The 12,275-nt window shown below is 44.7% G+C and overlaps 2 protein-coding genes across 4 annotated transcripts; both read right to left on the reverse strand.

Moving 5' to 3' along the window:
* Positions 1–731: 731 nt before the first annotated feature.
* Positions 732–6,808, reverse strand: LOC148645696 (ras-related and estrogen-regulated growth inhibitor). Of its 2 annotated transcripts, none has more exons than XM_088611824.1 (8): positions 6,054–6,808; positions 5,694–5,789; positions 5,347–5,439; positions 4,174–4,230; positions 3,992–4,068; positions 3,295–3,439; positions 2,487–2,580; positions 732–2,078 (listed from the first exon to the last, which is right to left on the reverse strand). In XM_088611824.1, the coding sequence occupies exons 3-8, from the start codon at positions 5,423–5,425 to the stop codon at positions 1,889–1,891; spliced, it is 642 nt and encodes a 213-aa protein (XP_088467950.1). In that variant the 5' UTR covers positions 5,426–5,439; positions 5,694–5,789; positions 6,054–6,808; the 3' UTR covers positions 732–1,888. The 2 variants fall into 2 exon arrangements, with proteins under 2 accessions (XP_088467950.1, XP_088467949.1); XM_088611823.1 differs by having other exon boundaries at positions 5,347–5,443; positions 6,054–6,804.
* A 607-nt stretch (positions 6,809–7,415) lies between these two features.
* harbi1 (harbinger transposase derived 1) lies at positions 7,416–12,177 on the reverse strand. 2 transcript variants are annotated; one of them, XM_088611956.1, is made up of 3 exons: positions 12,065–12,177; positions 10,622–11,337; positions 7,416–9,811 (listed from the first exon to the last, which is right to left on the reverse strand). In XM_088611956.1, exons 2-3 carry the CDS (start codon positions 11,289–11,291, stop codon positions 9,435–9,437), a joined length of 1,047 nt encoding a protein of 348 aa, XP_088468082.1. In that variant the 5' UTR covers positions 11,292–11,337; positions 12,065–12,177; the 3' UTR covers positions 7,416–9,434. The 2 variants fall into 2 exon arrangements, with proteins under 2 accessions (XP_088468082.1, XP_088468081.1); XM_088611955.1 differs by having other exon boundaries at positions 7,416–9,850.
* Positions 12,178–12,275: the final 98 nt, after the last annotated feature.

The following is a 12,275-nucleotide window of genomic DNA, read 5'->3' on the forward strand; positions in this document are numbered from 1 at the left end:
TCTGATTATCACTATATAATTTCGCCTCCCTTTTATGTCGTTCTTTTAAAGCAGAACTCCCAGTTCTACTTTACTGCTTTGTACCTCATGCACAGCAAATTCAATTGGAAGAATTTCATTAAAAGTCTGCAAAAAAACGAATCTTCCACTTTGTTCAAGGATGCATCTTCAGCTATATTTAAAGAAGCAGAGGAGTAAACTCAAATGTGCTCTAATGTGTAAATTGTTTATTACACAGACTGCATATTCACTTGTAAGAATTTTCTAATTGTATGATTTTTTCATATTGATTTTAAAAGGAGTGTATTTTTTTTAATTTCCAATTTCTCTTTTGTTACAGATCCTATTTTTATTTTATTTTATTTTTTGCCTGACATTGTTAGTGAACTGCAGTTTCTTTACCTCTCTGTCTCCTGTATTTGAGCCTCATGTGATATTAAGTTATTTGTATTCAGTGTTTAGAAAATACTTTAGAGAATTTTGAAAGAAGTGGAAATTAGGAGCATCTGATCAATTTGTATTTATTTATTTTACCATTTTGCTAAATAAAATTACAAAAATCAAAAGTTGCCGTGATTTTCAATCCCTTCATTACATCACTGGGGGAAGTTCTGAGGTGTTTGACTTCTCATTCTTTGTGTCTGGTTATATAAGTTGTTTTTTTTAACAAATTGAAGTGAGCTCATGAATGTGCTTCAGAGTTCTTTAAATATAAAACATATTCCCGGGACTGTCGCAAAAGAAACAGTGTGTTTATTCTTGTCTTTACTGAAGGAAAAGCTTGACAGATGAATCATCTTTTCAGCGAGCAGCTGAACTATAATGATGACACATGTTCTTTTTTTGAGGCAGGGTAATATCACTTCAGCTTTGCAAGATCTCTAGGCTTAAGAAAGTAAAAATGATACCAACATGTATTCATCACAGATCTCTTTACTTAAAACCAGGAATTTTTCCTGTCTGCTCTTGCCTGTTTTTAGTCATCCGCCTTGTGAACTTTTTGGGATGTACACCAGCTTCAGAAACCATTATCACCAATCCAGGTAGCTTAAATAGCTCCAGCAACGCTTTGTATGCTTTCTGGTAGGACTAGACACCGCAAGAAATTGTAATCTGACTGGATTTCCCCTCCTAGTATTTATCTTCGTGAACCCTGAGCAGCACAGATTTCCCAGAATCCTTGTTTAAGGGTGCTACAGAGCCGGTGTCCTCTCTTAAGAGTCGGTGTCATTTGCTTAGCAGACATCTTTATCCAAAGCAATGGACAGACTTCCATTAACTTCCTACTGCTTATTCGTGTGCAATATATTGCTTTTTATGTTTGCTATAGTAAAGATGTTACAATCGTTTGAAATGATGTAGCACCTAAACTCTCATGATTGGATGCGACGGATTTCATAATATAGACCATGTGTGGCTTCTAAAGCTTTTTTTCAGTTGTGTTCTCCCTCAGAGATGACGTGTCAAAATTCTCAAGAGAATCCGGTGGCTACCATCAGCTTTACGCTCTCGGAGGAGAGAGGACCACCTGGAGCATGTGCTCCAGGGCCTCTCCTTGAAAGGTATGCAGCTCTGGGTCGCGATGCCCCCAGCAGCATTGAGCTGGTGAGGATCACGGCTGTCCTTCCTCCAGCGCACAGGAGAGAGGAAACTGTCCAGCCCGGGTCCAGCCAGAGCCGTGCCTGGGAGAGGGCGCCACCTGCTGGTGGGAGGAACTCCGGTCACAGGCGGCCTCGCTCAGCCTCAGACACCGCGCTCCCGTCGCGCGCCGACGTTGTAGCTGTGGGTGTCGCGGGGGGAACGGCGGTGCTGCGGCAGTCCGTGCGGAGTTCGGTCCTGGGGTCCCCCCCCGGGAGGGCCGGAGAGACCCCGGCGCTCGCCGGCCGCCTCACCACTGCATGGTCTTGCTGCGGGTCAGCTTGCTCTTGAGGGCGTGGCTCATCTGCAGGACGCGGGAGCGCTTGTCCATGGCCATCAGGTGCTTGTGAAACTCCAGCCTGACTTCCCGGACCAGCTGGGAGAACGCGGCCTCCACGGCGGCCGAGCTCTCCGCCACCGACAGCTCGTAGAAGGGACACCTGAAAGCACAGCGCAGCCTCAGGGGGCCCCTTTCTTTCAGGAGACCGCGCTGGAGGATCCCGGCCTTCTTTGGAAGAGGCACGCCACTGGCACGTGTCGGATTCCCTTTCCCACCATAAACATCAGGTACAGCACTAGTATTTGTTTTTAAAGGGGATTTAAAAAACTTTAAGATGCTGGAAGGTGGGTATACAATCAAGAATCACTCTGTTGACTCCAGCTAAGCACTAGGTCTAGTCAGCTTTGTAATTTGGTGGCCAAATGATCAATCGAGTAACAACGGGCTGGCTCTGTCGAGCACATAGCTGAAGTATTATTCACTGATCAGACTTGTGGAATGCGTTCTAAAGCCCTTATCGTATCCCCCCCCCCCGCCGGGTCTGTGTGGGTGCAGAGAGATGAAATACCTTAGATCCCCGGCCAGGGACTGTCCTTCCTCCGTCCGGACAACCCGCCCGTTCTCCATGTCCGATTTGTTGGCCACAATGACGGTGGGAATGCCTGCAGGCAGGAAACAGGAGGCACCTGAGCAGCCGGGGCTTAGGCTTTGCTGCATAAACACAATCTCCTGTACTCCCCTGTACTGCTGTCAGCAGTGAAAGCACTGATGGAAGCCCTGGAGTGGACAGCTCTCGACTGAGTTTTTGGTGGTGTTGTAATGGCTTGTGTAGAGCTGAATGAATGAAATGAATGGCCTTATTAATCTCTCCCAAGTGCACTGGATAGGAACATGTTAAAGGAAACACGTCCCAGACAGGTTCACTCGCCCCGCTACTCGCATTGACCACCCCTCAATCTTACTTTTTGCTTACCTAGAATACAACTGTGGTTGCAAAGCCCTGTCACATTAAAATGAACACCTCCCAGGTTACCCTGAATTATCCAATTGATCCCACAGCACATCATTGGGAGGAGAGCAGAGTGATGAAGCCAGTTCAGAGATGGGGGTTATTAGGAGGCCATGACTGGTAAAGAAAAGGGGAGAAATTTGGCCAGGACACCAGGGTAACACCCCTACTCTTCGAGAAACTCCCTGGGATTTTTAGTGACCATATTGAGTCAGGACCTCGATTTTATGTCTCATTCAAAGGAAGCCGCCATTTTTACAGTACAGTGTCCCCGTTACTATAGTGTGGCATTAGGACCCACACAGATTGCAGGGTGAGCGCCCCCTGCTGGCCCCACTAATGCCTCTTCCAGCAGCAATGTACTCACCCAGAGTCTGTTTGACATGGTCGATCAGCCTCTTGAGGTGGGACACAGCCTCGAAGCTGCTGCGGTCGGTGATGGAGTAGATGATGAGAAAGCCGTCACCCCATTTAATAGAAGCCTCCAAGGAACTGGCAGCTGGTCCCACACCCTGATGCAGGAGAGCAGAAGAAAGATTACTAAGGAGAGGAGGTCATTAAGCCCATCTAGCTTGTTTGATTTCTAACGGGTGAAGGATCCAAGAATCGCATCCAGTCAGGGTGTCCATTTCAACAACTTTAGTGGGCAGCTTGTTCCCTGCTCCCACTGCTCTTTGTGCGGAACATGTCCCCTCCTCTTGGTTTTAGAGACAACGGCCCACACGTTGTGTCAACCCACTGTCCTCTGGTTTGCTCTTCACTGTTGATGTTTAAACCAGTCCATGGGGTTTGGCAACGACTTGAGGATTTTTGGAAAGTTGAATCATGTCACATCACAGTCTTCTTCGACTGAGCCCTACAGCAGAAGATCAAGTGATCCACAGGTGCGTTCTTCACTATAGCGGCTCTGTGTGCGCCGAGACCTGTCTGGAAGTCGACATGCGAGATGACGACGAAAAGCAGGCCCCCACAACTGTGCAGTTTCAAGAGGCTGGAAAGTAAACAGCGCAAGAAAGAAAAATTAACAGTCCAACAGACGAACTAGCAGGCACCCCTGCTCATACCTTCTTGTTAGCAGTATCCAGTATCTCAAGATCAATGGCTTCTTTGTCCACAATTTTTCTGCACCTGTATGTTACTTCTAAAAAAGAGTAAAGACACAAAAGAAACAATTTCAGGTTTATAAGGCTATATTCCTACGTGTATTATAAAAGAAGAAACACTAAACTCGGTTCAGCTTATTTACCCTTTTTATGGTCATATTCCCCAATGAAGCGCTTGGTGATGAATCTGACACACAATGCTGAAATTAAACAGAACATGGAGTTTCACTCCTCAAGTTTTTCTAAAAGCTGGCTGTTTCTAATATTTAATGTTGGAAACACCCTCCTCCACCCTCCCTCACACACATATTGTGTTTTTGGAGTAAAATCTAAATTTTTCTTTTGCAGATTTGTTATTATTCTAGATGTGTTCCAGCCACAGTACAGCCATTTCTACCCGACAAAGTTTATGGAAGCAAAGGAACAAGTACAGGTTTATTCCATGCTGAAAAGAGAAGAAAAGAAAAACAACGTTTAGACTGTGGAGACTTATTCCCTTTGGAATAAACCTTTACTTTTTCCTTTGCAGCCTATACAGTTTTTATGGAATAGCGATCCTGGTTTAAAAAAAGGGCATCACAAGGCACTCTCTATATTTGCAAATGGGAAATTTAAAATGGAATTCACTCATTATTTGATACTTCGATACCTTAGAAATCCAGACAAAAAAACAGCAAAAAAACAATTCAGTGGCCGAGTGGAAATGGGTCATAATTTACTCGAGGAATAGGTTTTCCCGCTGTAAGAAAATCCCCCCAGACTGTCTGAAAAGATATGGGTGCCTTCTTTCTTCTTCCAATCCAGACGGTATTGTAAATGATGTATTCTTTCTGAGCGCTGTAGACCGAACGGAGCCGATAGAAACTTAATATGTTGTTGGCAAAAGTTGAACGAGTTTACAATGAGAACCATATTGTTTGGGGTAGGGGCAACACTTGTAGTCTCTGCACTGAATATTACTCAGTTTTATTCCAATACAAAATAAGCCAAATATCACAAATTCTAAGAATCCTTTCTTTTTCCCGTTCAGACATCGTGAATGCAACAGTCGTACTGGGCACAAGGCGCTGTACTGTCTGTAACATATGGGCATTGATCCTGTTCTCCGTCTTCTAAATGATCGCAGTGCAAAGTAGATTTTCTCTACATGTTGCTACGGTAAATCTCGTGAGCATTAAAATTATTCATTAGAGTGCATCTCACACTAAAGAATGCAGTTCTATTTTACCGTGCCGTCGGCTGTCTTTCTCATTGTGCCCCCGCAGATTTTATTTAAGGAGAGCGTGTCTGCGAAAATGTCTCTTTCCAGTCCTTACCAGTCTTCCCGCAGTTGCCCCGTCCCAGGATCACTACCTTGGCTCGGCTCAGCCTGCCTGCTTGTCCCCCGTCTGTCATAGTTGTCCAGGAAGCTGTCTTATAAAAGATATTTAGGATTAACACGGCATTCCTCCTCCATCGAGAACTGAAGACGCTGATTACAGTGTATGTCAAAACACAACTGCTAAAACCTGACAACAAAAAGTTAGAACTTACTTTACTTTACCGTACTTTAGTCATCGTTAAAACAGCCTGGGTTTAAACGAGATGTTTCCCCAGGTGAGGTGGGATGTTGATGAAACACAGCACTACCTGTAACTCTCAAACCAAGAACACACATTTTTACCTAGTGCAGAAAGATGAAGGCGTAAACCTCAGCCCTAATCTATGAAGTGCAGTTGTCTTCTGTACTTGAACCGGGCTGCAGACTTTTGCTGTTCTTCTGTAAAACAAAGTTACAACGTATAGCCAAAATGTAACTTTCCTCCAAATCCCCGAGTCCGCTAAAGGTGTGAATGAAGCATTGCCCGAAGATTCACTCTGGTATAGATCAGCACATAGTAAGGACACTTTCAGGAGTTTCTTTTTCAAGTTTGCAAGCGTCTATTAACACAGTTTGATCCTGTTCGCGGTATGTGGAAGCAGAAGAACCCTACTTATCTGTGTTGCAGCTACAATCATAGTTTGGAATCATAAGACAACTTACCCCGTGGGAGGGTGACAGTCGGTCATTTACATTGGTAAGGTCTTCACTATGAGGAGGTGAATGGAGGACACACAAAAAAACACCAGCGTGGAAAGTTGATTGAAAAGTATATTCTGAAAAACAACGGCAAGTCTGAAAACTGCCCCGCTCCTCGTACTTAGAGTTGCATTGCAACACGCCAGTGCTGAATTTGGCGACTCGGTGTTTTCATCAACATCACGCATGCAGCCAGCGAACTGTGACTCCGGTCCTGCTGATCATTAATTGGAAGGTCCTGAAACAAGCTGCTGTTTGTTGTTTTATTTAATGGCGTGATCTGTGTGTGCTCGCTCGCTGTCGGTCGAATCCAGTCTGCTTTGAAGTTGGAAAGATTTCTTTACCTTGTAAGAACGCGCTCTCCAGATCTCATTAAATGGCACTTTGATTTATTGTGTTTGACAATGGAGCGCCACGGTCCGAGCGCACAGGTCCTAGCGCCGACGCAGTGCGCCTGTTCGCCAGGATCAGCACTGCTGGAATAGTTCTGAATCACTTCACAAACCCACAGTACCTGTAGCGCCAAGCAAATCTTCATAATGAAATTCAAAGGCGAACTTTACATGAAAAAAAAAATCATAGTTTCTAATAACAGTAATTCATTTTATACAGTACAAGAATTCAACATTATTTTCAGTGCTACTAGTAATCACCTTTCTTATTAACTGACCTCTGTTAATCGATAAATGATTTAGAAATGAAGACTGTTGTCATTTTTAAATCTATGCCTGTGTTAACAGGGTATTGTGCATTTCTAAATTGTCATCCTCAGCTCTTATTGTAACCTCCTTAAATATCCATATGTATTTGTAATCATGACCATGGGAAGTGGTGTTTTAGCTTCTAAAAATGTCAGTTTTAAAATGAGTAAATGAAATAGGCCCGCGACAATTTTTTAGATAGAATATACTTCAGCAATCCTTCCAAGATCAGAAATAAGCTAATTTCTAGTAAGCACAGAGCACAAGACAGGACTACACTCCAGGCAAACGTACACAAATGGTCAAGTCAGAGAAGCCAACTGAGCTAGGTGGCGTGTCTCTGGAAGGCAGAGAAACCGGAGCTCCTGGAGAAAGTCCATATAGACACAGAAGTGACACGCAAACTCCACACAGAAAGTGTCCCATTCCAGAGCTGACTCCAGGATGGAAGAGCTGAGTGGCCACCACCGTCTTTACATCTGAGGAGGGAACCCTTTCTCAAGTATCTATACTCAAGAAATAGTCTGGCATGGCTAAGGGTAAGCTCTTTCTTTCTTCTTACATTTATACATTATAAATAGAATGCAACACGGATGGAATTTTAAACCATTTAAGGTGAACATGATTTTAATCAACTATTTTATTAGTCAGATATAGAAAACAGTCAAAAGAAAACCCAAAATCCAAAAAATCAGTTTATTGGAGACAGAAGAAAAGATAAGATCACTTTATTGGCCATTTACAATATCTTGCATTAGGAATTTGTCTTTTCACAGACCCCAGCTTGCTCTCCATGAGACACACAGACAGGGAGAGAGAAGCTGGGGGTCAGAGCGCAGGGTCGGCCATTTATACAGCACCCTTGGAGCAGTTGAGGTTAAGGGCCTTGCTCAGGGGCCCAATGGAGTAGGATTCTCTTTGGGCAATGTCTGGTTTCCACACAGGCAGTAAAACACTGTCCATAATTCCATACTTTGATTTACTGCTGCTGAAGACACGGAGTGTATGCATTCTACGCACCATGGAACCAGATGTATCGCTATAGATATACTGTAAAAAGTCACTAAATCCCATGATGTAAGGCATAAACATATGCAAACCTGTTCTCCGGACATACATACACTCAGAATCAGATTAGTGATTATGCCTTCATTTAATTCAGTCCAAACTGCACACCTCATTTAGTTTAGCCAACAGGACCTAATAAAGTAGGTTTGTACATATCCATCACGCTGACTACTGTGGAAAGAATAAGGACAATTTAAGTGCCATTCCTCACAAAAAAAAACGATCCAGGGAATGAATCATGTCTGATTAATTGGGAAAGGATGAACTGGAAACACATGCATTGAACAGATTTAATGTAGCTCAACTGCCTGATGTAGGCAGTATGGCTTCAGAACAGCTCCAGCAGAGCAGAGAGTGAGGAGATAGGACACTCAGCTCCCTTCCTAATGGGTTTAAATGGGACAGACAATCTATATAGCCAATCAAACCAAATTCACATCTCTCTGGGAGGTGCAAGGAAATGAGTGTAAACGTGTGGGGAAAAATAAGTATTAGAATTTTTAAGCTTGGTACAAAAAAATATATTTCAAATGTATTTCAGATTTTAAGTTAAGAAGGCTTTATCTTGGTTTTAATACAGCTAAAAAATGCGACAGCTGAGGATTACTGAATGATCTCAATTTGTTCACCCGTCAGTAGAGTGTTCATTATTATGGTATTGTATAATTCACGTATAAGGAGACCAGCTCACAAAAGGGCAAAAGACAGTGTCCACTGTTAAGTGTACTTCTGGTAAAGTCCAATTAAGACCTCCGTAGGAAGTTTCATACTGAATTAATAAATTTGTGCATTTCCAGACACTTTCTTTTAAAATAAAGTATGTGGAGTAAGATTCTTTAACAAAAATGTCATTACAGAGAGAAATCCGAAATAAATGATGCAGTTTTTCTCCCCGTTTCTGTTACTGGAAAAATGAGACTAAACAGAAATATCAATCTCATCCATCTTTACTCTTGAGATAAGCCACAACTGGATATAGTCAGGGCTTTCATGAATGCTTTCCATCTGTCTTTTTTGTGGTTGTCTAAGTAGTTGGAAAAAAAAATAAAAAAGGAGATTTTTTTCCCTCATGACAGGAGTTTCCATTAAGAGTTGTTAGGAACTGCTCTGGTCCTGTCCCGCTGCTTTGAAGAGATACAGTACAAAAATGACACTGAGCAGGGGATGGCTTACTTACAATATCTCACTCCAAGCCCATGACAGGTGCATTAACAAAGCACCTTTAGAGCAAGAACAGACATAGATGAAATTATGTTACTCAGAGACAGACGCAAATGGAAAATGAGGCCGTCAATCAGGGGGGTTTCCTTCTGAAGTGGACACAGACTCTTATCAGCGTTATCAGCTTTATCTTGGGAACACTTTACATGACATAGCCGTAAGACGACAGATTCTCTCAAAGTTGCGTTTGTCAACATCAAAGTTGCGTTTGTCAACATGGACTGCTGGGGGAAGACAAAACAAATTAAACTCGACGAGGAACACTTTCCCCATTTTAAAACCATCAGGGACGCCCCGGAGCGGTCACTGCGTCAATGACACAACCGGGGCTTCGGGGATATTCCGGGTGGGCTCGCTAGCTGAAGTGATTGAGGATCAGCTCCTGCCGGATCCTGAAAGCTTCCGGGTCCATGGAGTCCATCTGCTCGCAGCCTTCGTCCGGCTGGTCAGGGGTCTCCGTGCGCTCGAAGGTCCAGGCGTCCAGGCCGGTCTGGAGGGACACGTTGTGGAGCACGCAGCAGGCCAGGATGATGTTGGCGCACTTCTCGGGCGAGTACTGCAGGTAGCCCTTGGACCCGTCCAGGCAGCGGAAGCGGGTCTGTAAGGCCCGGTAAGTCCGGTCAATGATCTCATGCGTGGCCGTATGGGCCATGTTGTAGCGGTATTCCGCAGGGGTTTCTGGGTACTGGAGAGGCGTCATCAGCCACTTCTTCAGAGGATACTTGTTGTCTCCTTCAACGCACAAAACACACAGATACATCAACAACACACCTAGGCAAAAACAAAAACATCTTTACCCACTTCACAAGAGCACGGCAGAGAGGATACAAGCAACCTTTGATTTGATGTAAGAAGCTCAAGAACGCACAGACATTATCAGAAAGAAAAATGGTTTAAAAGATGAGATTGTTCATCTGTTTAGTTCAGGTAATAGGTTAAACGCAAACTAAATACGGCGAAATCGGTAAAATTTTACAACTCACGCCAGCATGACACCGCTTCGAAAAAGTGGCAAATCTAAAACTTCCCCCTCCAACAAAATTATAGGTAAGATAAGATCATTTTATTAGCCCTATATAATTTCTTGCATTCTTGGAAACCCCAGCTCACTCAAGAGAAGCCTGGGGTCAGAGTGCAGAGTCAGCCATTGTACAGCGCCCCTGGAGCAGTTGGGGTTAAGGGCCTTGCTCAGGAGCCCAACGGAGTAGGATTCCTCTGCCGGCCGCGGGATTTGAACCGGTAACCTTCCACCCACAGGCGCAGATCCTTTGCCACTGCTCCGCCCCCAAATGCATTCCCCCCCCGCCCCAAAACGGCACTGGGATATTGAAAGAGCCATTACAAAATTTAAAGAGTGGATGCAAATAATTCCGCTCTACAGAAAGAAAGGGAAGAGCCAAAGAGATGTGAGCAACACGAGGGGTCTGGCATCCCGCCCCTACAGTATGTGATGAGAGAAGGCAGGGCCCATCGGCTCCCGGCCTCTGCAAGCAGTCAAACTAAACCAAGACGGGAACGAAGGAGGAGCCGACGAAGGCTTACCCAGCAACCAGCCGTCGTGATGCACCTGCTCTTCGAACAGCCTGCTCACCGTCGATTGCTGAAATATGGCCGTGTCCTGCAGGCCCCCAGGCCAGTGGGTTTCCGCACTCAGCAGCAGGCCTCTCGGATCGCACACGAGCTGGCAGTTGATGGAGTGAAACCCTTTCCGGTTGACATACGACAGGTCCTCGGCATTGGGGGCCTTGATGGCAATGTGGACGCAGTCCACCACCCCCAGCACGTTGGGCACGCCGGCCACCCGGTAGAACTCGTCTCTGCACTGCTGCTGCGTCGCCTCGTCCTGCGTGAAGCCGATGAACTGGGAGGCCTTTTCCACCAGCGCCTTGGTCACGTTGGCGACGCACCGGCTCATGGAGGCCTGGCTGATCCCTATCGCATCCCCCATCCGGGTCTGGAAGGATCCCGAGGTGTAGAACCCCAGAGCGGCCAGGATCTGCACATCGGGGCTGATGGCCCGCGACCTCTGAGTGGGCCGCGACAGGGTGTCGCCCAGCATTTCCACCAGGTAGTAGATGAATTCCCGCGGGAAGCCGAAATTAGTCAACAGGAACTCATCCGAGACGGTCTCTATGTCAAACCTGTCCAGGGTCCTCTGTCCACGGCCGTAGAGCAAAAGGTCACAATCCAGTATAGCTATAGGGATAGCCATCCCCGATCCTGTAACACGACCAACGACGTGAACAGTCTGGCAGGGCCTGCGAGAGACACAGATATAAATAGTTCACTAGGGACAACGACATCCAAGAACTGAATGCTAGGAGTATTTGATGGGAGAGGTTGGGCTTGGTCAGTGGGCAGCGTAGCTAGTTTGGTGGGGATGGCGATAGGGTACAGAGACTGACTTGTCGACGTTAACCCTCCCGAACTGATTCCATTTCCATGCATCAATGACGTGATCGCACTGACGCTTGACATACTAAAAGGCAAAACAACTACATTCCAAAAAAACAAACGCTGCATTAAAAAGACTCACACGCCCTCTGTACATTAAACCAAAACTTTCAACGATTTTCAGGAAGATGCAATGTATAAAACAGACCTTTGATCTTCTGTGAATATCCACGCAATGTGAATTAAGACTAAAACCTCCAAAACGGCAACGGGGCTTAATGTACTAAAACAAAAGGTATTTTCTTAGTGCGTCTATTGCCGGAAATTCACATTAGTAGTAGTAATTAAGTAGCAGTGATATAAATTCACATTAGTAGTAGTAATTAAGTAGCAGTGATAGTAATTAATGACGCCAGCGTTCACAATAAAGTCAAATTACTCATATGATTTTAGCCTGCATCATGAAAGACATCTAAATGCTGTATCATTACAAGACTTTTCACTGTAAACCATGTTGTATCATAATGTTTCCAGGGCATCAGACAACTCACAAATACTGCTGTAGTACTACTGAGTAATATTAAAATGTACCTTTTTGTAGAATAAAAGGCAAACCTGTCTGTTTACAGTCCACACAACTACCCACATACACCTCCATCGGGCATGACTGCAGAGCGTAAATATCGAATGTTTCTCCTGCGCAGTTTCGACAATATTTCTTTTCACCTCTGAAATACTATAAAAGCCAGAGAGCTGAGCACATCGAGAAAACAAAATATTAGTAGAAATATAGAGTATTATT

Source organism: Lepisosteus platostomus, chromosome 18 (genome assembly GCF_059453375.1).
Source record: "Lepisosteus platostomus isolate fLepPlt1 chromosome 18, fLepPlt1.hap1, whole genome shotgun sequence".
NCBI lineage: Eukaryota > Metazoa > Chordata > Actinopteri > Semionotiformes > Lepisosteidae > Lepisosteus > Lepisosteus platostomus.